The 27,881-nt window shown below is 48.7% G+C and overlaps 2 protein-coding genes across 3 annotated transcripts in view; one reads left to right on the forward strand and one right to left on the reverse strand.

Moving 5' to 3' along the window:
• The window catches only part of RpL35 (Ribosomal protein L35), a 170,538-nt gene that overhangs the window by 54,171 nt on the left and 88,486 nt on the right, over window positions 1-27,881 (forward strand). The window lies entirely within an intron of this gene.
• Window positions 1-27,881, reverse strand: part of LOC144115923 (serine/threonine-protein phosphatase 2A activator-like) — a 48,532-nt gene that overhangs the window by 6,496 nt on the left and 14,155 nt on the right. For both annotated transcript variants that reach the window (XM_077650554.1, XM_077650553.1), the window contains exons 5-7: window positions 26,640-26,757; window positions 16,822-16,921; window positions 2,578-2,702 (exon numbers count right to left, since the gene is read on the reverse strand). In XM_077650554.1, the coding sequence (XP_077506680.1) occupies window positions 2,578-2,702; window positions 16,822-16,921; window positions 26,640-26,757 (343 nt within the window). The remainder of the gene's footprint in view (window positions 1-2,577; window positions 2,703-16,821; window positions 16,922-26,639; window positions 26,758-27,881) is intronic.

Genomic DNA, 27,881 nt, shown 5'->3' on the forward strand with positions numbered 1-27,881 from the left:
ATGGAGAGCTAATTGGGCTGGCGACACCGACAGATGCCGCATGACCAGCTAGGCCAGCAAGGCATACCACATGGATTCTACTATTCAAACTTGTAAACTGTTGCCACTGGCTGGTCACTGACCGTTGCTGCAGTGTCATTTCAAGTGGTCTCTGTATTCCGCCCACCTAGTTTCTTTCACTTGAGGCCCAGCCGGTCCACACGCATGCACGCACGAATTGATCTTGTAGGATGTTGGCCAGCGATTGTCTACAGTTTAAATGAGGCTGTTTTTATTGCTTTCAGTGCAAAAGCACTACTTCCATGGTCTAACCGGCTCATAGAGAGTGTGAAGCTTGGCCTTGAGGGTGACCTTGGCCAAACCATGCATAAATAAATAAATACTGCCGCGTCTGGGATTTGAACATGCGGCAGCGCAAACAGATCAGCTTCGCTGTCCACTGCACGAGAGCACTATGCTATCGCTGCAGCCAATCGCGCCTCGTGTTAAACTGCAACAAACTCTCGCGCTGTGCATTGCATATTATCATCTTCTTCAACTAATACTACTAGCGAACTGATATACACTCTCGCGCTGTGTGCTGTGCATTGTGGTCTTCATCAACTAATACTACTATCAAACTAATATCGTCGCCAGACATGCCATGACCAAGCAAAGCAAAACCATAAGTCTGCCAGGCTAAACACATGCTTTCGCATGTCTACTTGGTTTAACTACGTTACAACCCTATCACTTTTTTTTTACTGGGTTGTCATGTTCTTTTGAGAAGGGGGGGAAGAGGCATGTTACACAGGCCGGGAGATGCACTTCACTTTCTGTGCTTGCGTGCAGCAAGAGTTTTTTTTTAACTGCGAGGGTGGATTAACGACGAATCCTCGTTTGCTCTAACAGAGTGGTGCATCCGCAGCTGTTCGTAATATATGAGAGGGAGTGTCATTGCTCTAAAGCATGTTGTGACCATAGCAATGCTTTCGTTTGTGATAAGCAAGCATTCGTTATAACTGTGGCCATTATAAGTGGGCTCGACTGTGCTGAATCATGTGCATTTCACCAATGAACTGAAGACTGAGCAAGCATGAATACAGATCTCCAATGCACGCATGCACCCTGCATGCATGACTTATAGTGCAGTAGCACACCACTGTCGGAATAGTGGTATGCTGCTCCACTGTTTTTGGATTTAGATCATGTTCCCCCTACAGGTTCGCTCATACAGCAGCCTACCTGTCCAATACACGACCTGCTGCACGTGAAGGGGCCTATTGCTTTTTGGACATGCACCCCACAGAGTCGATATACAGGCGGGTCCGACCCAGCGCTGATGGTAGCTGATGGCAGCTTGTGCGTCATCAGGAAAGTGTGCTCAGCAGCAATGGCACCACTGCACCTGAGCTGCAGCAATGTGTTTTGTAGTGAACAGGTATTTCCAAACATAGCATCTAACTGTTGCCTTCTGGCTGTGATCTAATTTCTAATAGCACAAGGGCACAATATCCAAAGAACGCCATGGCAAATTAACACACCACAAGAGGCCAGCTGCTTAACTGCGCAGCCTCTCCTTTTGTGAGAGGACCGAAAAAAACAGGTACACATCAGGTTCAGTCATGTCCTCAGCCTTGAGGGATAGAGGGATGTTTTTTTTTTTTTTGTGGAATAAAAAGTGATTACTAGTGGTAAAATAGACTACCATACTTACTCAATAATTCGTCAATACATCAAATGGAGTGACCCCCTAACTTTGCAAACCAGCAGGATAAGAAAAAATTGAGTGTCAAAAGGGTTGACGAATGTGATCTCTGAGCCATCAACATGCATAACCCGCTTGGCCCCCGTGTGTTGGTTTCACTGAACTGCAAGCCCTGTGATGGGCTTGCAGGGGGTCACTCCAAAGTTTCCAAATCCTAATTGATGAAAATTGAGAATGATCAAAGCAGTCGCCATGAAACAACCGCAGCAGTACATGTGGGCCTAACTTTGCCCCTTCCACTATATTCGACAAGCTGGGCTGCTTCCGTGAGCGCTGGGTCTCTTATCATAGTGATCCACAACGGGGACTGCTGCCAGTCCGGTTCACACACCGCTGCTGACTGCATGGTGGAGCTGCACTTCAGCAGCTCTCGACAGCCGCCAGCGCATTTATTTTATGAAAACATTTCCACGAGTGGGCATTTGCCGCCTGCTGGCAGTCGTTTCTATTAGGAAAGGCCAAGTTAATTCATGTGACAAGTGCAGCATAAGTGCCGCTTGGAAATGTCACAATGTTCTGCAGAGAGTTTAGATCAAGAAAAGGATGTTTAGGAGGTTTGGATAGTTCGAATATTGAAAGTGCAATGTGAACTGAATCAACAGAAAATACTATTCGCAAACTGTTTAAGTTTCGAATATCTGCACACCCCAAGAAAAAAAAGTCATTCAAAAAATCTGTTCAGCACTGAATGTGAAGAGAGTGTATGCATTTTTTTTTCAGAAAGACTCCAGAGTACTAAGCCACTTTCACACACAGGTTTCACAGGTGTGCCCAATTTCTCTGTGGGTGGTCAAGAAACAAATATGATGTGGGGGGGGGGTGCCTCTTACCAATCAGCTGCCCACTGCCCCAAATGAACGGCAGGAATTGGTAGTCGTCAAGGCTCCAGACACCATGACTTCCGGCTGGCTCCATGCGGTACTCTAGCTGCAGTAGGCGCACCAGCTGCATATACCTGCAAACAATGCGAAGCCAGCCAGTGTGTATTACGGGGCCTTAAAGAGGGGTCATCCAAGTACTCAAGGGGCAGCGCAAAAATCTCCACAGCTGGGAGGGCACACGCCTTGGCATGGCAAACAATCACACGGCCTCGTGTCCTAGCATGCAGCATAGCACATGGCTTTTTGCTTTTTTTCATACCTCTTTGCTGTATACATCATGTAAGCCTGCACAATGTTGCATCATCCATCCAGCTCCTGTGTGTTGCTACCTCAATGCTGTGCTTTTAAAAGTGGGCCAGCTGCACAACCTTACGGCCAAAGTGAAATACATTTAGAGTATTTTCTGGCTACATATTACTTTCTTGGCTTTGTTCATTCTGTTTCTAAATTTCACCATTACACCATGCAGATGAATAGTGAGAACATGTAACAAATTCGTGCCATCCCGCTTGAAAACGGCACTGGTTCAGTTTTTTTGTTTTTTTTCTTCCCTTCAGCAGTGACTGCTATTAGTGCTCTTTTTCTGTCTTTTGCTTTCTCTCTGGCTCCAAATGCTCAGAATGTGCCCAGCTGGTAAACCATGTGGCACAAGCTTTGCAATCACGATTCTTTTCTTTTCTCTCTCTCTCTTCTCATTTCTTCTGAAGAACAGCTGTCACCAACTCTACGAGCATGTGCACCACACACCTCTCCATCCAGTGCAAGCGATGCACACGTGGCGCTGATACCTGTCCATGTCAGATCCCTTTGCTGCACCTATTGAAAATTGAGCTACCATCTCTCTGTTCAACCCAAAATCAACATTGCAGTGCACTCTGCGCTTGCACACAATTCTGTCCGTTGGAGACAATGTGTAGCATGCTGCACATGCAATGCTGAGATCTGGCCATGATGGATCTATGCACTGCATGCAGGCAGGTGCGAAGGTGCCCTGCCTTTCCTGCACATGCAAGAAAGCTTTCCCACATCTTGGCACTTTCTTGCAGGGAGGTGTTCTTTTACTCTTCTTTCTTTCTTGCCCCAAGAGTGCTGGACGGACGCTTTGTCAGCCCACTGCATTTTTTCCTGCGATCATCCACTCTACATACTTCATACAGCATTACTTGCCACTACAGTGGAACCCCAATTATGCATCCCATGTTTGTGTGACAACTCACATTTCACAATGGATTATCTCGGGCGTGGCGAAGTACCCGTACAAATAATGCATTCAAAAAATTTTACACGCCCTGTTACATATCATGGCCAGCAGCGGCCGTCCAGAATGAAAAATGCTGGTGGAGCACTTTAAGTCTTTCCTTACAGTGAAAAAATGACCGATTTTGAGTGTTTTAAAATAAAAATTATTTCTTCAAGAAGTAATAAATGCATTGTGCATTGTAATACATCAGCTGTAGCTTGCTGATTATATTTCTGAACAAAAAAAAACTCCTGGGTTGTGTGTGCAACACTTTTCGAAAATTTACTGTCTAAATATGCTGGTAACACACAAAAATACAAGCAAAATAAAAATAAGCTGCTGCACTGAGCGTGAAATTGATTTTAAAAAATATACAAAATGTTCCATATGCTGTTAGTTACCATTTTTCAGACTTTTAGCTGCGTACACAATACATTGCACTTTCTGTGGCCTTTTAAGTTAGGCAGTACGACTGCTGTGCCACTAGAGAAAGCAGTTGCAGGAGGACAGGAAGTGGAGGTAGATGTAGAATGTGCTTCACATTACACTTGTTTTGAGTTCTGGTCTTGTTTTGAAAGCAGAACTTGCAGTTCCTACTCTTTTTACATTCTTTTTTCTTTACTTTTTACTTCTTTTTTTTGCTTTTTGGCTGGCAGTACAGGGAGTGTGGCCTTCCCTGACATCATCATAATCAAAAATCTTGCTGGGGGATTCGGCAAACTATCTTAGCAGTATGTTGCAAAAATCCTAAAGCACCAAATGAAATCGCTCTCATCATTTACAAATCAAATGCACTATATAAAATACAATGTGAACGGCAAAACGAAACACGTACGAGCGTGTGCTGATGTCTTGGGCCTCTGAGACGAAGTCTCGCAATCGAAACTGAAATCCGACCATTCCATGTGGTTGTCTAACTCATCATTACCACTCTTAAAAAAATAAAAAATCAAGGCAGCATAAGAACTGACAAAAGTGCTCAGTGTAGCCTTTCTCCTTTGAGGAGTGCGCAGCAAAATCGATGCCATGATCGGCGATCGGCAGGCTACATCCGCTCAAAGTTTCATTTTTCACGTCGTCTCTTTGCGTTAGAAAATGAAAAAAACGTAACTGAAACCAAAGAAATGGTGTTATAGAATCAAACTAGATACCGGAGCTTGTCCGGGAGTGCCCTCTTGACTTGACTTTTTGGTGGCTGGTTCAAAACGTCGGTCAGATATGACCAATGGCCTATGGCGCGGTAAGGAGAGTTGATGGGAGGGCTTTTTGGCAGGCTAACTGGTCCATGAGCGCCTGTGTAGTCGCGTCACGTCCCTGTCATTTCCGCTGTTTCCTTCACTTATAAACTTGAATGGGAGAAGTCACGTCACCCCAGGTTATTCCAAATCCAAATTAAGACAGAGACACGTGCACGTAATGATGCAATCCAGTGCATGACTGCCTGCAATGGTAGTTCTGTTGACGGCTCAGCTCCACCTGTGACCCGCAGCCGTTGGCGCTCTCACCTGGCCCACTTCTCCGCTTGTCTCCCTGGCTAAGGCGTTACGGAACCAACTCGACATTCATATCAGCATGAGCCTATTGTGCTGGCAGCAACCTGTAACAAGATTAGGCTTTTCTATGCTCAGAGGTGGCTAGTTTGGAAGCTTCTCTTGCTGCAATGTCAGTGTGAGCGTATTAGGCCTAGCAACACCAAGCAAGCGGTGCGGACCCAGTGGACCACATATAGCTGCAGGAAGCATATCACCGGTGTGGGTGCCCTCTAGTTCCTTATTTGCGCCACAGACGGAACGTCATGATTTATATGGTTCCCTTTATGGTGCAACCGTCTATAATACAGGAACTGCTGCCTAAGTGGCCAAGTGAGAAATGTCTGAACAGAAAGGCACATCACTAGCATGCTTGCACTGCGCATCAGGAAGCATCTTCGACAAGTCCAAGGAACCGAATTCCTGGAGCATCTCTGCACTCATTTTTAGGGCACATGCAACACATACGTAGCGTGCAGTGACGGCAGCACACACATCTCATCTGAGCCGCCTTGTCGATGCCGAAATTCTTTCTGGCTGCGCAGTCGCAGTGGTGATTCTCTCCGAATGAAAACAGGGGTGCTTTAAACGTGTGGGAAAACGAAATATAATTAGTGTTTACAGCCACCCCCCCTCCCTTACTGGTGGTCGCATTTATTAACCGAATACATTCATTGAGCACGATTTCTGATTATACGTGCCCAGATTTTACGCCCGTTTTGTGTGGCCCCTCAGAGTCATATAATCAAGGTTCTACTACACTTTCAGAAATATATTATCAAATCAAAATCAACTACCAACTGTGTTTCCGCTGGAAAACTCAGTGCATTTCCTTGCAAACTTCATGTTTTCCTGAACACTGTCGTCTAGCAATAGTGTGAAATTCTTTTACACAGAAGTTTTTATATGTATTGTGGAGGTTTGGGCTGTTACATTATTTCTATCATTTGTGCAAGTTTTATTTAAACTTGTGAAGACCATCCAACCAATGGTGTGCACTGAGCTGTTGTCATGACATTGTGGTCAACTGCCTTGCAACTGCCGAGGCCGCTAGCAGGTGCAAGGCAGTTCATTGCGATGTTGTGACAAGAGATCACCACCTTTGGCTTGAGGGTCTCCTTTGAAAGGCATTTCCCACTTTTCTCTTAGGCAGAAGTAACCACCTACAAGTTTTATCCAAGGACCATGGATACGCACAACTTTGGCTAAGTATACCGTATTTACACGATTGTAAGTCGACTCGAATGTAAGTCGACCCCCCCAATCGCATGTCCGAAAAAAAAAACACTGGTGGAGCGCTTCAAAAACGAAAATTTATTGCAAAGATGGGCTATTCATCCTCACTTGAGTCATCTTCAGTGGTACTGCTGTCGTCGTCGTCATCGTCGCCACTGCAATCCCACAGCACATCGTCCTCCATGGAAAGCCCACACTTCCTAAATGACCGCACCACGACATCGCGTGGAACGGCCGCCCAAGTGGAAATCACCCACCCGCACACAGCCGCCAGGGAGGCTCTCTTCACACACCCCGTTGGCGTAAGTTCCCGCCCTTCTGCCGCCAGCCACTCGTTGTACTCACGCCGGAGCAAGTCCTTGAATGGCTTGTTAATGCCAACGTCTAGCGGCTGCAGCTGCCCCGTCAGACCGCCGGGAATCACCAGCATATCTGTATCTTCTTTTCGGAGCTCTGCCTTCACTTTCGCGGTAAGGTGGCCGCGAAATGAGTCCAGCACGAGGAGGTTCAGATTGCGATTTTTGAGGGATGCCCCTGGCCTCAAAAGCCACACCCGACGGTACCAATCAATAACTAAGTCATCCGTCATAAAGCCTTTTTCGTTCACTTGCACAATCACACCTTTCGGGAACATTTCCTTTGGCATAGTTTTTCTTTTGAAGACGATGTACGGTCGGAGCTTTGTGCCATCTGCCAAGCATGATACCATAACAGTGAACCGAAGTTTCTCGTTTCCTCTCATGAGAAGCTTAACCTCGCGAGCTCCCCTCACGCTCAATGTTGTGTTGCTCGTCATGTCGAAGTAGACGGGAGTCTGGTCCGCATTGCCGATTTGGCCGAGCAGGTATCGACGCGAGTCGCGGAGCTTTAGGTAGTGCCTATGGAAGGCGAGAACTTTCTCCTTGTAAGCAGCAGGCAGCTTCTGGCATACACTAGTACGCCGACGAAGAGAGAAGCCAGCCCTCTTCATAAATCTCGAAGCCCAAGCCCTGTTGGCTTTGAAGTCTGTTCGGAGTATTCCAGCTTCCGCAGCAAAGACCCGGGCTTGTTGCGTGATCATTTCGCATGTCACTGGAAGGGACCGATCACGTATTTCGGTGACATGCGCTGCAAGCTTGACCTCCAGCTCCAGAAAGCGTCCCGACTTCGGCCCGCGGAAACCTCTTCGCTTGGAGTCACAATCGAAAATTTTGTCTCGCTGCTTCCGCCACTCCCACACCAACCGTTCAGAAACGTCGAACTTGCGGCCCGCCGCGCAGTTGTTGGTTTCTTCGGCGTAAATGATGGCCTCCCTCTTGAACGCTGCAGTGGATGAGCGCCGAATGCTTTTCGAACCTGGAGAGCTCATGGCGAAGCACGCGGCCGGCAGTCGGGTCAAAGATGGATGGATGGATACGGCTGAACCCTTTACATCGGGCGGTGGCTCAAGCCACCTAGCCATGTCTTGTGCAATTTTACTCCTGTCTTGCTTTTAGCCACCAATCAGATAACCTTCGCTTGGTTACTTCTAACCTCTTAAAATCCACTTTCCCTTCACTATCCCTAAACCCCAATGCCTTGGGTAAGTCAGCCGCACTGCCTTCCACTGTAGGGTGAAGCCCTTTACAGAAAAGTATCAAGTGTTCAGCCGTTTCCTCCTCCTCTCCACACGCAATGCACAAAGTGTCTATCTCCTGGTACCTGACTCTATACGTCTTAGTCCGCAAAACTCCAGTCCTGGCCTCAAACAACAAAGAACTTCCCCTACAATTATCATAGATATTTTCTTTGACAATTTCCTGTTTAAAGGTCCGGTATGTTTCCAGTGCCGATTTCGTCAGCATCCCTGTTTTCCACAAAGCTCTCTCTGTTCCTTTAACCTTTTTCTTAACCGATAATTGCTGATTTGCCCCCTTACTGCTGTCCAGATATTTGCTTGTCAATTTTCTAGTTTGCTTTCTCCATTTCGTGTCAACATTCTTTATATACAGGTATCTGAAAACTTTCCTAGCCCACCGCTTTTCCTCCATCCTTCTCAATCGTTCCTCAAATGCTATCTTACTGCTAGCCTCTCTGCTCTTGAAAGACGCCCATCCCATATCACCCTGTACCCCCTGATTTGGTGTATTGCCATGTGCTCCCAAAGCTAACCTCCCTACTCCCCGTTGCCTAATTTCCAGCCTTGCTTGAACATCTGGCCTCATACACAGGACCGCATTCCCGAAGGTCAGGCTAGGGACCATCACCCCTTTCCAGGTTTAGGTTTATGGGGGTTTAACGTCCCAAAGCGACTCTGGCTATGAGAGACGCCGTAGTGAAGGGCTCCGGAAATTTCGACCACCTGGGGTTCTTTAACGTGCACTGACATCGCACAGTACGCGGGCCTCTAGAATTTCGCCTCCATCGAAATTCGACCGCAGCAGCCGGGATCGAACCCGCGTCTTTCGGGCCAGCAGCCGAGCGCCATAACCACTCAGCCACCGCGGCGGCGTCACCCCTTTCCAGATCCCTCTTACCACCTCATACCTATTGTAATTCCACAGTGCCCTATTTTTCATGGCAGCTGCATTCCTACTAGCTTTATTCATTACATATTTTTCATGCTCCAAAAGCACCGACTCCAAGCGCCACCAAACAAAGTGATCGGTGTCGGGGCGTCGGCTCTTCCAGCAAACATCGGCATTCCCCAGAAGTGCATTACGTATTGTGCAACCAACTGAAATAGCGGCTCTGCCATCAGCTAGCGACACCCCCGGGCGCTGGCGCAGACTCCGCGATTGGAACAGCGGGACAGCGGCCCTTCCCACGAGTGAAATGAAATGAAATTGGTTTTGGGGGAAAAGAAGTGGCACAGTATTTGTCTCAAATATCGGCGGAAACCCAGTTGTAAGGGAAGAGATAAAGGAGGGAGTGAAAGAAGAAAGGAAGAACGAGGTGCCGTAGTGAAGGGCTCCCGAATAATTTCGACCACCTGGGGATCTTTAACCAACTGTACTGACATCGCACAGCACACGGGCGCCTTTGCATTTCGCTTCCATTGAAACGCTGCCGCTGCGGTCGGATTCTAACCCGGGTATCCTGTTCAGTAGCACTGAACCATCGCGGTGGGTAACGGTGTGCATAGTAAAAATAAAAAATGAAAAATCCTGGCCAAAAAGCCCGCGGAATACCTGAACGCTACGCTTGGAGCCATAGAGCAAACAAAAACTTCTAACATCGCAATAACGTCCCTGATAGATAGTTTTTCTTGCTTTTATTGGCAGTTCAAGGTTTCGTTTCGATTGTAAGTCGGCCCCCCCCCCACTTCGGAATTTTAAATTTCAAAAAAAAGGGTAGACTTACAATCGTGTAAATACGGTAAGTAGGCTTGCAAGTTTGTTAAACGTGCACTAAAAAGGATTCTGAGCTCGTACTTTTAGCGTGAGAACTTGATCTACAAGCTCTGAGCAATCTTAGAAATCTCGAATTAGTATTGTCCTGTGCAACCGATTTCCCTTTTAAATCGGATTAAGCGTCCTGGCTCCCGCCTTTTTCTTCTTGAACTGACCAATGAGAGTAGGAGGAGTCAACCAACCCATGGAGCGCCTTTCAACCAGTTGCGTGGTGGCTTTGCTTTGGCTTTTATTTTATTTTTTAGGTTTCCATCAATAAATAGTTAAAGTCGCAGACAAAATAGACGAAAATTAGGCCCACGGAAATAAAAATACGCATGGATTCTTTGCTTTCACAGATCACTCCGCATATTACTACGCATCACTCCGCCGATGGCAGAGCGGCAAGCCGCCAAGCAACTGGCTGCAAGGCACTTCACGCGTTTGTTGACTCCTCCTACTCTCTGAGGGGAAATTGGCAGCACAGGACAATAATTCAAAGTTTCTAAGAATGCTTGGAGCATGGAGACCCGAGTTCCTGTAGTAAAAAGGCAAGCGCAGAATCCTCTTTAGTGCACCTAAGCTATGTTTCATCTGGCTTCAGGGCATACAGCATAGGCAAGAGCAAGCATGACTTACGAATGTGTTCAAGCAGAGGATGAAGTGCAGCATTTCCCACGCTTCAGCTGAGGCACGCAATACAATTCCTTTCATTACGACCATCCCTAAAGAGAGGTGTGGAGTCCCATGTTTGAAGGGGAAAAGGTCAGGGAGTGCTGTCTACCTCTCACCAACATGCTCATCTATTCTTTTATCCCATGAGAGCAATTTCTTAAAGGGGCTCTCAATAAAGGTGCGGTATTCCTGGGATGTTAAAATTTTTTTTTTAATTTCTTTTTTAAAAGCAGAATCATAAATTGTCAAATTTGAATTTCAGCATCCTTGCGCATTTCTCCTCTCGTCACTTTTTGTACGCTCAAACGCCAGCACTCCTCCATGGCACAGGAGCGTGCCACGGAGGAGGGTGTGAGCATGAAAGAGTCGCCGGAAAGGACTCTTCAACTTTCGTGCATGATCATGGGTTCTCTGCTGCATGCAGAAGCGTAATGCTTGGCTCATGTATTCATGACTACAGAATGTAGTGATTGAGCGAGCTTGTGTACTCTCCTCAGAAGGTGTTTCAGAGCCCCTTTAAAGGGGGATGAGGCTTTGAAATACCCCACAAAATGGACAAAAAATTGATGTTTTCATATCTGTTGCATTTGCTTGTATATCAAGTTTTATTATGCTGTCCCAAAGTTTCATTGCTGAAATCAACTCTAAAATAATCGTTTCATGAATCATGGTGGCTGTGCATTATGGGGAAACGCTCCAATAATAGGCTTTTTTTTTTCCATTGCAGTTTTCTGCCCAGGTACTTCGTGGAGCAGATTTCTGCCAGACTGTTTCATCTATTTCGACCCCGTTTGCTTTGCTGCACTCCTAGGACCATAGTGCAGATCAAGACATTGTTTTTCAAATTTGTGGATATTAGATTCCTTGTATGAAAATTTTTTCTCACTCTAGATATGTCAATGGACACTACATTGTTTTTCAAATTTGCGAATTTTAAATTTTCTGCATGAAAATTTCTTTTCATTCTAGATATGTCAATGGACACTGCATCACAAAAAAATTCAAAACCAAAATTTTTGTTTTGCGGAAAAAAAAGAAGATTTTAAGAATATCTTGCAGGGTATATACTAACCGGGAAAACCGGGGAAAATGGGAATTCTTAGGGAATTTGGATAATCTGGAAAAACTCAGGGTATTTGTGCTTATATCGGGGAAAATTAACTGCAGTTCTGCATAAAAGGAACTAAAGTCGCAATAAATGCTGCCTCGTGTAAGCAATGCGGACTGGCTCTGCACGAATTGTCCAGCGCGGCGTTACGCGGCCTCTCCTCAGCGACCGCTGGTCTCCAACGTTGTGCGGTCAAGTGGAGCATCCCAGCAAGGTGGCAAAAAGCTTTGCGGCGCCAGCGGTGCTTCCAATTCCGAAGCGTACTATGTCGAATGCGGACACTTTCTCGCGCTTCCCCGGCGCTGTGGCCGACGGCAGAGCGCGCGCTTCCTACGGTTCGCACGTGCGCTGTTCGACGGCCAGCGGTCTCCCCTTGTTTTCCTTTCCCAGTGGCCAACTCCAACAAAGCAGCAAAAAACATTGTGATGGTCCCCAAACTTGCGATGGTCCCCAAATGAACTCTTCCTCCCTCCTCCCTTCCTTCCATCTCCTTGATGGAAGCGTCCATTTCTGCCGCAGGGGGTGCACGCACGCGATGCAGGCGGCACAGCTTTGTGAGAGGGGGAAATAGTTTTGCGCCTTTGCGCGATCTGCTGATGCTAGCAAAACAACGAATTCTGTTCATACTTAGCTGCGCCGTTTTGAACCGACAATGACTGCTGTGGTGCCGCAGGCAAGCTGTGTGCGACGTGTCAGGCATAACGGCCTTCAAGTGCACTTTCGTCCAGGAATGGATGAATGCGAAACATTGCGAGTTTGCAGCCTCGATTAGGCCCGTCGAAAGTAACCCGAACGCTGCGTAATGTGCGCTATGCAGAAAGCAGTTTTCGCTCAGCGACACGGAAAGAAGAGCGGTGACAAGTCACGCTGAAAGTAGGAAGCACCGACTGGCCATTACCGGAGCTGGGACATCCTCTGCAGCCACATTTTTGACACCGCCGACCACCGTTGTGACCAGTGCCGGGCCAGTGCCGTCAGTTTCTGCGCATCTTTCAAGTGCTTCAACTACTGCGACGGACATCCAACCCCATCGTACAGCAAAGGATATCTTTCAGCGTGGCTTGGAAGTCATAAATGCTGAAGTGATGTGGTGCCTCAACGGTTTTATGATGCACACATCACTCCGGGCTGCCGAGGCATCGGCTTCTCTGTTCCCTTTGATGTTCCCATCATCAGCTACAGCCAAGAAAATGCAGCTTGGCAAAGACAAGGTAAGATATACTATTGTTTATGGTCTCGCGCCTTTCTTCAAGCGAGAACCTCGTCATGTCGGAAGTAAGCAAAGCCACCCACCTCGTCGTGGCGTTTGACGAATCGTTAAACAAAGTTGCACGAAAAGAGCAAATGGACGTGTTGGTTCGCTTTTGGTCGGGTGCAGAGCAGAGCGTGAAAACGCGCTACTTGACGTCATGCTTTCTGGGGCACACGCGGGCGGAAGAATTGGTGTCCGCTTTTAAAACTTCCACAGATGGACTCTCATTAAAAAATTCTTCATATCTCAATGGATGGGCCAAATGTAAATATAAAATTTCTCTGCGACACCAAACAAGAACTTTGTGAATCCAAAGACGGCCGTCGTATTCTCGAAGTTCGTAGCTGTGGCCTTCTTGTTGTGAATATAAAATTTCTCCGTGAGACCAAACAAGAACTTTGTGAATCTAGCGACGGCCGTCGTATTCTCGAAGTTGGTAGATGTGGCCTTCATGTTGCGAACATAAAATTTCTCCATGAGACCAAACAAGAACTTCGTGAATCCAGCGACGGCTGTCGTATTTTCGAAGTTGGTAGCTGTGGCCTTCATGTTGTGAATATAAAATTTCTCCGTGAGACCAAACAAGAACTTTGCAAATCCAGCGACGGCCTTCGTATCCTCGAAGTTGGTAGTTGTGGCCTTCATGTTGTGAATATAAAATTTCTCCGCGAGACCAAGCAAGAACTTTGTGAATCTAGCGACGGCCATCGTATTCTCGAAGTTGACAGATGTGGCCTTCATGTTGTGAATATAAAATTACTGCTTGAGACCAAACAAGAACTTTGCGAATCCAGCGACGGTCTTCGTACCTCAAAGTTGGTAGTTGTGGCCTTCATGTTGTGAATATAAAATTTCTCCGTGAGACCAAACAAGAACTTTGCGAATCCAGTGATGGCCTTCGTATCCTCGAAGTTGGTAGCTATGGCCTTCATGTTGTGAATATAAAATTTCTCCGTGAGACTAAGCAAAAACTTTGTGAATCTAGCGACGGCCATCATATTCTCGAAGTTGGTAGATGTGGCCTTCATGTTGTGAATATAAAATTTCTCCGTGAGACCAAGCAAGAACTTTGTGAATCTAGCGACGGCCATCGTATTCTCGAAGTTGGTAGATGTGGCCTTCATGTTGTGAATATAAGATTTCTCCGTGAGACCAAACAAGAACTTTGCGAATCCAGCGACGGTCTTCGTATCCTCGAAGTTGGTAGCTGTGGCCTTCATGTTGTGAATATAAAATTTCTCCGTGAGACCAAGCAAGAACTTTGCGAATCCAGCGACGGCCGTCGTATTCTCGAAGTTGGTAGCAGTGGCCTTCATGTTGTGAACGGTGCTTTCAAACAAGTTAAATCTCTTCATGCTTTGTACAACTTATTCAAATGTGCACCTGCCCGACGCGCTGAATACGCACGCATAACCGGGAGCAACATTTACCCTATGAATTTTCCACTTCATAGCTCTTTCACTTCTAAAAACTAAAGTTTCTATAATCTGCAGTTCGTCTGAATAGACTAGCTGAGAGAATCGCACTTGTGACGCTAATGTTCAGGTCCCACACCATTGCGGTTACCAGTAGATAGAAATATCTCACATTTGAAAATATTTGTTTCCGTATGCGTCTTCCTTTTAGTTCATATTTGAAAGTGTTCAATTCGATTCACAGTTTGTTTTAGCATTATTTCGAAGATATTCGATTTGTTATGCATTTTGATAATCTCTCCCCCTTTTTTTTTAAATGAAATAAACACTACTCCTTGCTATTCAAATAGGATTAAATCGTTTTTATTTTTTAACATGCTTACTGGAGAGTGGTACCATCAGGCGGCTTTGTGTCAGCTTGTTTTCGCATAAAACAAAGTACTGTGTCACTCAGGGAATTTTACAAATGCACCCAGGGAAAACCTGAAGAACTCAGGGAATTTGGAAACATCAACTTGGTAGACACCCTGCCTTGACTTGTAGCATGCCAGCAGGAATGCAATGAGTGTTGAACCAGCCTTCTGCCACAGTTTCCTAACTCTGCAGCCTTTTAACAAGCTTCTGAGGAAAAATACATACTAGAAAACAATTTTCAACAGAGAAATGCTGTGAGAGTGGTCATATAATTATTTCTAATATGCTCAAAAAATTTCATGCAAACACATCAAGAAATAAAAAAAAAATTTGCTGAAAGTTAAGGGGGCTAGCCTCAAGGCAGTGACATCAAAGTGTACACCAGTGCAGTACTATGTACACGTGATGAATTTTCTCTTTCGTCTTACTGTAGCTTTCATGTCTCCAGTGCCCTTTTCATGTTCCCCGCACTGGAAGTGAAAGCCATTGAGGACCGGATGCTCGTGTATGTCTGCAGTTAAAAGGCCGCAACCATGCAGCACACCCTCGCACATGACTTTGTGTGCCTGGATGTTTACTCTAGCCAATTCCCGTCTCTGCAGATGTTCACGTTACCCTGTCTGAGACCGTGTGTCACAAACCTTAGACACACACAAAATTACAGTTGGCCTGTGTCGATACATTATCACATTTGAACCTTAAAGGCACTACCTGCACTGACAACAGAGATTTTATAAGCTGGAAAAGGTGAAAACAATGAAATACGGGTGCCCTTCTTGGACGCAAACAGTGGTGCCTGAAGAGTTTTCGTGTGTGGATCCCTCGGGCTGGGCTACACTGCAATTCACTTCTCAACGATCACCACCGAGTTCTTTCCAGTGTAGTCGTCGCAATTTTGACTCGTGTGCTGGGAAAATGTTTACTTGCAATTTTCTCGGCCATAAATGCGCCTTGTGCTGCCGGGCAAACACGAGAATAGCTAGGGAGCGCCGTAGAATAAATTTTTACTAAGAACCAAAATTGGATCGAGCTGTCCTCAGTGTCCTTTTAATGGGCATTGTGATACCTGTACCACGCGCATACAAGAAATGGCAGTAAATGCTTAATGCCATTGCCTAATATCATAAATATGCATGTCACGATGATGATGACTCATCAGTGCCGTCTAACTGTAATAAATATTAAAACTACCATGCAACACATACTTGAAAAAGATGTAGCGCAAAAGGGACCAGCACGGGAGGGAGACACAAGGACGTTCGTCTTCGTGTCTCGTTCGTCCTTGTGTCTCCTCCCGTGCTCGTCCCTTTTGCACTACATCTTTTTTCAAGTATGTGTCACCAACTCGCCCAGCAACAAGTTTTATGCAACAGATGCTCTTGTTGTTGGTTGACAAGTCTAAAAAGCAGCCATAAACTCGGGTGTCTGAAGCACACAAGCCAAGAGAGTGGCGCCATTCACCACGAAAATTATGAATAAACATTTGCCACTTGATAGGACATGATTTTAGCAAAGTTTTTGTGAGGACCAAAGACGAGCGTACACATTTCTCAGAAAAATTGCTTTTGGTGAACACAGTAGGCTGCGAATTGTAGTAAGGCTGACGCCAATAAATTTGTTCGTGTGGCACTGCACGAATGGGATACAACTTCAAACATTAAGCATTTAATGGCATTAAATTTGTTGGTGTGGCACAGGTATGGCAGTCACACCACCTTCATTTGTACTAGAAAAGTTCAATTATAAATAAGCTCGATCGCACCTTTATTTCTACAATGCCTTTGTGAAGTGTATTTTTATGCTTTTCTGTTCTGTTAATATGCCTGTAAGGCCACAAATGACATGAAATTAACACGTAATAATTACAAACGGAAACTAGTGTAACTTTATTTGTTGCATACTCCCCCCCATCTAAACCAAAAAGGCGAAAAATGCAAAAAATGTCCTGAAAACACATTTAGCCAGACTGCTCACCTCTCAAAGACGCGCAAGACGACAGCTGGTGCGTCAGACTCGGTCCAAGCACCCACCTTGAACAGGCAACACAGGAACATGGCAAAGCTCATCTCGTGACCTGCGCACACATGGGAGATGTCCACTGGACTCTAGCCTGCTGCAGGCTTAAGGATGGCGGCCAGGCACAAGAATGCCTAGCCAGCATTCGGGCTTAATGGCCACGCTTGCCTTGGGGAAACTGAAAGCACAGCTGGACATTTGCTCTCATTTTCTAGTTTTATTCACGCTCAGAATTAGGTCCCACCACTGTTCTGCAGCTGAGAGTACTGTCCTCTATCCTGAAAAGAGAACTCAAATATTAAACAAAAAAAAAGCAATACAAGAACTACTAACTTCTTATCAATGGGCACTGTCAATGACAGGCTATGCTGGTGACATCATATGTTGAATTCTTTGCTGGTGTTTCTTTATAAAATTGCCTATAGAGACAGGGCAGGGAAGATAGACGAGATTCTTGACAATATAAATGAACAAGGGTGGGGAAGGGAGCCTCAGTCTGCTAGCCAATGCTCTAACAAGCAGGCTTGTTTTCGTCTGGGCCCATGAGGTCAGGCATAGTTCCCAGAAAACAAGCCGAGAAACGCACACCAGTGCATTACGTTCTCCATGCATGGGGCCACTTTGCAGCTGTTCCCACTGCCAAAGGAGCTTTATGGGGCCTGTTCTCAGAAGGCAACCTCTTGCTGACTGCACAGAGGCGCTCCCAGGGAATCGGTTACCAGGACTGAACCGCTTTTGTCAGACAGGAATGAACACGAGGCAACATATGTTCACTGCAATAGACAGAAAAGACAGGTAGCTATGAAAAAATTATAAAGGAGCTTGTGCTACTGAATGACAGTACTAATTGTCATTTGCAACTGGCTGCTGCATATATTGCAAGATGTACTTCGGCACTAGCTTCCCCACAAATCATGCCATCAGCCAGTTACAGCAAGGCATTAAGCACTGTGCAGAGAAACATCCACAGCAATACCTCTACACAGATTCTGAGCAAATGAAATGTCATGAAAAGCTGTTTCAAATTTTGTCTTTTGATCTAGGCTACCTTTGATGCCTTCAACCATATATCCCGCATCCGGTACAGAGGAAAACGTAGTGAATTTTCCGCTATAAAAAAATTGACAAGATTTCTCTATGTATAAGCTACTGTCCAGTTTAAATTTCCAATCATATTACTACAGCAGGTTCTCAATAATAAAAACACAAATTCGGGTTGATATGAATATGTAAAATTCCCCGGCCACCAAAGCGCATTGTGTACAATGTACAAAATTTCGGATGCTCCAAATGTTTGAGCTGCAACTGCATCCTCAAGCTCTAAACGCTGCCTGTACACTGTCGATGCTGCAATTGCTGGTCGTGAGGTACACATCGCAAGCAGTGAGTGGCAGCGCACGGCCCACACATCACAGATGTCACGATTGCTAGTCACGCTGCACGCACCGCGAGTAGTGAACTGCGGCCACGCAGCTGTAAACAAATCCTGTTAGCGGTAAACAAATCTGTGTGAATGCATTCCCCATGGTTCTGAGTAAAACAAAATTTCAGATGATACGAATATTTTTCGCAACTCTGTGAGATTCGCATCGTCAAGAATCTACTATATTCACATTCAATTTGATATACAACTTTTTCTCCACTCCCTGGCATGCACCCTGTAATAATGCTATACCATATTTACTTGAGTAATGAACCCACCCTCTACTTTTGTCGTTGAGAATTGTGGGATACACTGGTATCCCCTCCTCGTCCCCCGCGCCAGCAGCGACCGTGACTTACACGGGCGTGCTGGCCACCAGGAATGTGGAGAGAAGGCACCCCTGCGACTCTGCTCATTTCCGCTCCAGCACTGATGTGATGTCACGGCAGCGCGCTGCCTTTTGCGGAGAGGGTAACATGCCCAAGCTTGATGGCAACGATTTGCTGCTAGGGAGGCAATGATCGAGGGGATAAAACGGGGGAACGCGCGGCGGGAAGGGACTCTCGCTGCCGGACCTGACCTAAGTGCCCCAAGGGACCCCTTTCGCTGCCCGCCGGCCCCCGAACACCAACGCCAGACGACGTCAACGACCTGGTGAGCTGCTGAACATCTATTTTACGGATAGAACATTCTTGCGCAGTGTGCTTTACCTCGCGTTAGGATAATAAACTATTTCCTAGCGTGCCCTGCCGTTAACTATTTCGTCCATACCTGCCGTGGCTGTGACTCTGCGCCACGGGTTGGGGAAACGTGTTGCGTACTTGAATAACGCCTGCGTGTAGCTGGCACGGAAGCTCGCCTTCCCGGCCGGCTGGACGCAGAGTGACCCCATATCTTGGCGCCCGAACGTGGGGCGAACTAGGCAGTCGAGCAGTGACCTTTGTTCGAGCGAACGACTGCTGTCGCCCTAACAAAGGATGAAAACCGGCAGACCTGACTTTCAGTCTTTGTTCATGCTGTCAGAGCCAGCGGCACAGAACCAGGGCTCCCTACTTGACGCGCCTTTGGAAGGGTTTGAATTTGTGAATCTTGGGTGTTCCACGCGGAATAGCCGAGGAACATCCCCTGACGCGTTGGTAGGACTTAGGCCTGGCATGGGGGGCTCCACATCGGACACCTCCCTGCTCCGTGGCACGGACAATGTGGCACTAAGGCCTCATCATTCCACGCCATCAGCGGCTGCGCCCAACTCCGTGGGCGTTAGTCCACAATCATCCGAGGTGCTCTTGCAGAACGCAATGCAGGTTATGCAGAGTCTAGTGGGTATTTTGCAAAACAATTTGCAAGCCCCGGCCCAGTCACCACGTGTTAGGATAGACTTGCCTACCTACATGGGGTACCACGACACTACAGGAGCAAATGAGTACCTCGACCGTCTGCTGCATTATCAGCAAGTGGCAGGAATCGCAGACGCCGAAATGCTCGTGCGTGTTATGCCTGTTTCTTTGATGGAGCAAGCGGCCCGCTGGTAACGACTAGCCGGCAACCGAGCGAAGACAATGGAGGAGTTTTGCGCAAGCTTCCGCGACGAATTCGTTCCCGCAAACTACGAGTGGCGTTTGAGGAGAGAGCTGGAGCTCCGAACCCAGCACCCCGACGAGTCTCTGTTAGAGTACGTCCGAGCGATGGGCGAACTTTATCGCCTCGCTGACCCTCGCGCCACGAACACAGAGAAAGTTGAGCGTGTCATGAGACAAGTGCACCCGACTTTCACGGCCTACCTGAGAGGAGTCAGGTTCAGAGATTTGGATGAGCTGGCTGCTGAGGCGAAGCGCATTCAGGGAGACATCCTCTCTGCGCAAGCGTATCGGCCACCCCCACCTGCATCGCTGTCACTTGAGCCGCGCTGCGCGTGGAATGGCAGCTCAGCGCGTAGTCCATCCAGAGCTGAAGCGTCAGCACGGTTTGCTGACGAGCATGTCCCAAGGGTTTTGGAGTTGTCCGACCGCGCTTTGGACCCATTCAGCTACGCGTCGCGAACAGCACACACTGCCGCAGAGCGGAACGAACCGAGGCGAGATCGCGAGGCCGACACGCGGCCGCACAAGCGGTCCCCACCATTCGTGCCGAAAGTTCGAGATGACCGACCGGAACGTGGCGACCAGCACCTCACCCGTCGGGGCCCGGGCAACCATTGCTACCGGTGCGACCAGCCGGGGCACTTCGCCCGCGAGTGTGGCGCCCTCCCGCCAGTGACCAAACATGGTCGGGAAACGGCCAAAGCCGCTGGTGATCGACCTTCGATCCCGCGCGGCGTACACAGAAAACCCCGGTTTGCTAGCGCCTTTGGCATGTCGCGTAGGAAGTTCTGTTGACCTGTCAGCGCCGTTCATTGAGCTAACAATAGCTCGAAAGAAATTCACCGCATTACTAGATACAGGAGCAAGCACTTCTTTGTTCGGTGACGAGGTGTTAAACCATCTCTGCGAGAACAATATCCGGCTGAGAGAGCGCGATACCACTTTTCGCCTAGCAAGCGGCACAGCGCACTCAAGCGGTGCAGCGAGGATAGTGGTTCGTTGGGAAAGACGCGTGCAGCGACAACACCTCGTTCATCCTCCCTGTTTATCAGTTCCTGTAATTCTTGGACGAGACTTCCTATCCAAGACAGGTACTGTGATAGACATCAGCAGCGTAGGCTACAGGGAGCGCACGTCAAGCGCCTTAAAGCCTTTCGCGAAAGCGCCCGCGGCGTCGCAGACTATTCAGACTCCGAACGCGGCGCGAGCAGGGGGAGACCGTGACAAATCCACCCCGCCAGCCCGAGAATCAGGAGGCAAGCGGACAATCGCCGCTGAGAGAGAGGGCAGAGAGAAGGTTGCCACAGTAGAAAACTGCTCTGCCGTACAGAGAAGGTCAGCGCATCCCTTGTTGTCGGAGGCGAACAGCGTGACGGAGAGGGAGAAGGCACGTTTTTCATCGCTCCTCTACGAGTACAACGCGACATTCACTGACCGCCTGGGCCTCACTACCCTAGTCAGGCACCGAATAGACACGGGTGACGCACTGCCTTGGAAGTGCAATCCTATACCAATTAGCTTGGCCAAGAGAAAAGCACTCGACAGCGCCTTAGACGAACTTATCGACACTGGCGTTGTTGAGAGGTCTAACAGCCCTTGGGGCTTCCCGGTAGCCTTGGTTGCAAAGAAATACGATACATATCGACTTTGCGTGGACTACCGCAAGCTGAATGAGATTACGAGGAAAGACGCGTACCCTCTACCATCCATTTCTTCCCTAGTGTCCAATCTAGGTGGGGCGAAGTACTTCACAACGCTCGATGCTAGCCGCGGATACTTTCAGGTTGAAATGAATGAGCGGGACAAGGAGAAAACTGTTTTCACTTGTCACAGAGGCCTTTTCCAATTTAAGAGAATGTCTTTTGGCTTGGTAGGAGCACCCACTACTTATCAGTGCCTAATGGACCATGTTCTGGGAGATGCGAAGTGGCAAAATGCGCTCGCGTACCTAGACGACATCGTGGTGTACTCAAAAAAGTTCGAGGAACACCTGCGCCACTTGAGGGACGTCCTAGAGAGGCTGAGGTCAGCGGGAATCACTTTGAACCCGAAGAAGGCGCAGATCGCCGCGACACGAATAACACTGTTGGGGTTCACGATCGACAGAGGCCGCATTCTGCCGTGCGATGATAAGCTTGAGGCTTTGCTTAAGTTTCCGTCGCCCACAGATATAGCCAGTCTCAGGCGCTTCCTGGGAATGGCGAACTTTTATCGCCAGTTCATCCTAGATTGCGCAGCGCTGCAGGCGCCTTTGACAAAGCTTTTGAAGAAAGGCGAGCGCTGGAGTTGGGGTCAAGAGCAAGAGGATGCACTGCGCAACCTCACCAAAGTGCTCGCTGACACGGCTGAGTTGCAGCTACCCGACCTAAACAGGGAGTTTGTGATTCAAACCGAAGCAAGCGACCTAGGCTTAGGAGTAGTGTTACTTCAGGAGCATGAAGGCGTTCTCCGTCCGGTAGCTTTCGCGAGCCATACGTTGACGCCGGCAGAGAGAAACTACTCGGTAACAGAGAAGGAATGTCTCGCGATAGTTTTTGCTCTGCGTAAGTTCGACTACTACGTCGATGGGGTGGCATTTGTGATCGAGACGAATCACATGGCGCTCACATGGCTGAGACGACTCAGCGAGCCGAGCGGCCGCCTAGCGCGTTGGTCCCTGTTGCTGCAGCGTTACGACTTCACCGTGCGCTACTGCAAAGGGAAAAACAATGCTGTGGCTGACGCACTCTCGAGAGTTCCTGTCCAGTGCGAGGAAGGTCACGCGATCGACCGCCCGACAGCCGGAGAGAGTGAGGGACAGACCCGAGCCGTAGCCCATGTAAGGAACGTGGACCAACCGTTAATCCAGGGCGTAGGTATGAGCCACATGGACTGCGCGAGTTCCGTGGGGATCGTGTTCAGCAGAAAGGAGCTGCTCGAAGCTCAGCAGAAGGACCCGTTTTGTCGAAAGTTGTTCGACGGGCTCCGGGAGCCAGGCAGCAGGGCCGCCGCGCACACGGAGACAGCTGCTTTTGCTGTCGGTGCGGAGCGCTCGGAAACAGCTGGTAGTGCTGTGAGCGCGATGGATTCGTATCTGCTGGAGTCCGACGGCGTCCTGCTGAGGTATTTTCCCTCCAAGAACGACACAAACGAGGCATTCAAGGTGGTGATACCGCGAGTATTGAGAGCAGCACCGTTACGCTACTTTAACGACTCGTGTATCGCTGGGCATGCAAGCGGCCCCAAGACTTACACTAAGTTGTCTCACTTTGCTACCTGGCTTGGCACGAAAAGGGACGTAATACGCTACGCCCGCTCGTGCCATGTGTGCCAAAGTGTGAAGCCCTGAGGCGCACGACCACCCGGCCTTATGCACCCGATTAACAGCCAGACTCCCTGGCAAATCGCGGCGTGTGACATCATGGGACCGTATCCTATGACACCGAGTAGGAACAAGTTCTTGCTGGTGGTCACGGATCACTTCAGGAAGTGAGTTGAACTTTTCCCCCTTAGACAGCTGACGGCACGAGTGATCATGGAGAAGCTGATGGACGTATTCACCAGGTTTGGTTTCCCAGAGCAGCTGATAACGGACAACGCGTCCTACTTCACTGCGAAGGTGTTCGTTGATTCGTGTGCTGCACTCGCGTGCGCTGACCACCTATCATGCTCAGTCGAACCCCACGGAACGAGTCAATCGCAACGTTAAGCACTTGCTTGTCGCGTACTCTGAGAGGCACAAAGATTGGGACTCCTATCTGCCGGAGATCGCGTTTGCTTTGCGTTCGACCGTTAACCGCTCGACTGGGTATGCGCCGTCTTCTCTCAATCTGGGTAGAGAGCTGCTAAATCTGATGGACTGGATTCTATCGGACCGCAGGAAGATGCCAGTCGCTTCGTCAGCACGAGCTGAATACGCAACGCAGCTGCGCGCTAAGATGACGGAGGCCTTACGCAAGGCTCGCCGCAACCTGGGCACTGCTAGGGCGCAGCAGAAAGCACAGTACGACCGCTCGCACCGGGATGTTCACTACGAAGTGGGCGATCTGGTGCTTCGACGCCAACACGTTCTCAGCGACGCTACCAAACAGTTTGCGGCCTCATTGGCACCGAAATGGATCGGGCCGTTCCGCGTGCGAGACAAACTTTTCTCGCTCGTTTACAGGCTCGAGGACTTGCGGTCGAAACCAACAGGCGGACCGGTGCACGTATGTGACCTGAAATGTTACGTGCAGCGAGATGAGTGGTGGGTAGAGGACACAGCCCGACCCGCGCCGCAGTCGGATAACGAGCGCTGCGATCAGCCGGCAAACCCCATGTCCCGCTATAACTTGCGCCCTAAGCAGAAACAGAATCTGCCTGCGCAGCCTAGAGCGAGGGCGCGAGCCGGCAGGCAGTCTCGTTAGATGCATGAACGTACGGGCCGCTCATGCCGATCAGTGTCACGCAAGACTGACTTGCGTTAATCTTCATGACTCTCGTGAGGGTCGAACAGCCACGCAGCACGCGCTGCAGGAGTTGGCTGCATCTGTGTTGACCTTTTTCAGCGCAGATGGAGAAGAAGCAGGACATATCAGACCGACACCATTCCACTACCAACTACCAGCCACCATCCAGCTTCGGCAACGCGCCGCGCCCAAGGCCCGACACTACACCCCACCCGCGACCTGCAGTCGCCACCCTGGCCACCTCGGCTACCTGCCGCAGCGCATCGGAGCTGCCCACCCGACGACTGTGCGCCACCGCCTGCCGGGGCCCCATTACCGCCGCAACCCTGGGTCCTCGCCTGCTGACCAGGTATGCCAGGGCAGCCCAACCGCGGCCTCAACCATAAAGCGCCGCAGCCCTGGCCCCTGAAGCCGCCTGACCCAGTACCCCAGGGGCGCAGCCATGGACCTGATCTTCAAGCCATCGCAGCTGGCGTCAAGGAGGCAGTCGACCGAATTCACTGGAACGGCGCAGCCGCACGCACTCGGGAGAGTGCGTGCAGCCGTGCGGCAAGCCGTGGTGTTATCGGCGGCGGGCAGCATCTTGGCACGCTGCCCACCACCCTCCCCTTTTCCGGCACTAGGAGCTCTCCTGAAAAGATAAATGGGTGATGTTATCGGCAGCTGGGAGCATCTTGGCACGCTGCCCAGGTCTGCGCTGCAGATGGCGCGAAAACTGAGGAGCCAGCAACAAAAAGCTAAAGGCTGAAAAAAAAAGTAAATTCTGACCGACAAAAGTGGGGGCGGGTTGATTACACGAGTGAATACGGTAATGCACACAGTGGAACCTCATTAATTCAAGCTGCAGGAGAGATCGAGAACAAACAAAACTAAATTCAAGCTTAAAGGAAGCCTTTTAACTTCCGATGCTGAAATTCTGCGCGAGTCGGTAACATTGCGCCTGCATAGTTTTGAATTCGTACTGTTCTTGAATGTCTTCCATCGCACGAACTTGAACAGTAGTCAGAGTTCGCAGGACTCATCTGTGCCGAGTCTTTCGTCCTGGATACGGAAATAAATAGCAGTGAAGCGCGTGGGAGGCGTACGGCTCCACGGAAACAGCGAGCGCGGGAGGACATGGTGGTGCATTTCAAAGCGAGGTCAGCATACCCGCGGCAAAACGCACCGCAACCCTGACTTTTCTATTGTAAAACCGTAAACAACTGGCATTTCGATGACAGGCAAGACGCCTCTCATTATACGCAAGCCACCGCAGAGCGCATATCGCCGGACACGATGCCGATTTCGGCTCTAGTCGCTATAGGCCCAATGACGAAGGCCAACGCCGACGGAGCGCTGGCTTCGGCTGTTTCTTGGTTCTTATTGTTTCGCCATTGTTTTGCAGCGCAGTTCCCGCAGCGCCGCAGTTCCCGCATCGGTGTGTTCGCTTTCCCATTTAGGCTTTATCCCAACCCGTGCGTTCATCGGCGACATGCCGCGGGCAGCACAGCCAGGCCGAGCTCATGAAAGCGGTCACCGTCCTCGTCCATGCACATGTCGCGGGGCGAAATTTAATCATGAGGAGCTTTAGAATATCAGCAATACAACTGACGCCTACCTCCAGCATATTGGTAATAAGTTCGTGATATTTTTGGTGATATTTTATTTTCCGGGCTGGCTCATTTTTCGGTCGTTTTCGCGGTCCCTAGAGGGTCCGAAAAATCGGTCGTCGCTGTACATCTTCTGCTGTTGTCACCTGTTGCGCTCTGCCACAGCCATAAAAAAAAAAAAACTTGTTGTGCACCACTGCTATGCAGCAAGCATTCTTTCCCCCTATGCTTCTGCCTTGCAGTGGTGGATGTGCTCGTATCATGCCTTGCAGGTGTACTGTGCTCTGTATGCATGCCACAAACTTTATGATACATCAAAAGAATGCCACATGACAGTGGCCAAGGCTCATATGCAAATGGGACAGTTCAGTGTTCACAGTGAGGTGTCACTTTTATACACTACGAAATACACTTCAGATGAAGACAATACATGTACAGGCTGTTTCACACTTGGAGGGAAACTGAGAGTACGTGACCGCCGCACTTCACGAAGCATTGCCGCTGACAGCTAGGGAGAATAGGCGGTAAAGCTGCACGCGCAACAAGCACGGCCAGTTGTTCTTTCTACGCATGTGCCTGGTACCACCCATTTTCGTGGCTCTCGGCGGCAATGGTTCTTGAAGCGCGGCGGTCACATGCTCCCAGTTTCCCTGCAAGTGTGAAACGGCCTGTACAACCGCTCGCGTTGTCCAAGTTGCGATAGCCAGCCACAGGGAGGAGCCTCTAGAGAGCTCACAGCCGTAACCAACATCCACACCTGTGCCATAGTCAATGCGTGTCATGTTGCCAAAGCTCTCCTTGAAGTAAGGTACCAGCTCAACCAGCGCTCGGTGGCACCTGCTGGGCAGTGCCTCGCTAAGAAGCCGCTGACTCTCCTGCAAGAACGAGAGGGCAGCCACATTACTACACTCTCAGTGCTGCAGCTCTCGTCACTGCCAAACAAGGGCCTCTCTCAAACTGCGCCGACCGCTGCCCCTGGCTATTTCCCTTTCCTAAGAATCCACTCTGGCTATCTATGCTCTGTGTTACATGCCCCCCACCCAAACCTGATCATTTTTTCTTGATTTTAGCTAGAATATCATTAAATTTAACTCTGCTACTGTCCCTCAATGTTATCTTTATCATTCTCCTTTCCATAGCTCACTGCGTTGCTCTTAGTCTAAATGTTACTTTTTAATTAGGACACAGCTGCTATGCTTTTCTTTTCAGGGACAGTGGTAAGCTGCTGTTTATAACATGACAGTGCCAGCCGAATACATTCCAACCCATTCTTATTCTCCTGGTTATTTGTTCCTCATAGTTCAAATCGGCAGTCACTACTTGCCCCAGACAGATGTGCTCCCTAGCTACCAATCGTAAATTGTTGCTTCCTTCCCAGACTGTCAAACACTAGTTTTCTTCGCATTATTTTTAAGCTTATAGTTGCATTTTGTGTCTATGCCACCAATCATGTTCTGAAATTCATCCCAAGTTATTTTAGCAAGGCAAAATCATTAGCAAATTGGAAGTTACAAAGGACCACCCTATCCTTAGTTCTTCCCCACCCAACCTCTGAAAACCTCTTACAAGCATGCAGTGAATAAGAAAGGACAGATCGTGTCCCCTTGCCTGATGTCCTTTCTGACTAGAATTCTTTCACTACTCCTTGTCACTGCTCTTTGAGGTGTATCTGCTGGATCAGCAAAGGCATACCCCTGTTCAGCAAGAGTCATTGCTAATACACTGTTTTTAAAGTTGGCCAGATGCATTAAAATCCAACATGTTGAAGGCAACATCTGAGTGCAATATGGTGGACAGCACCAACACACACTGGCTAACTCAATCGTAAGGACGTCTTGGCTTAAGCAATTCACCTCAGGACTCTTTAAAAGGTATGCAAAGTTGCAGCAATCAGCCCACTGGCAAAGCTCATCATCATCATCATCATCATCTGCAGCAGCCTGACCACGCCCACTGCAGAACAAAGGCCTCTCCCATGTCTCTCCAATTAACCCTGTCC

Source organism: Amblyomma americanum, chromosome 1, assembly GCF_052857255.1.
Source record: "Amblyomma americanum isolate KBUSLIRL-KWMA chromosome 1, ASM5285725v1, whole genome shotgun sequence".
Taxonomy (NCBI): Eukaryota; Metazoa; Arthropoda; class Arachnida; order Ixodida; family Ixodidae; genus Amblyomma; species Amblyomma americanum.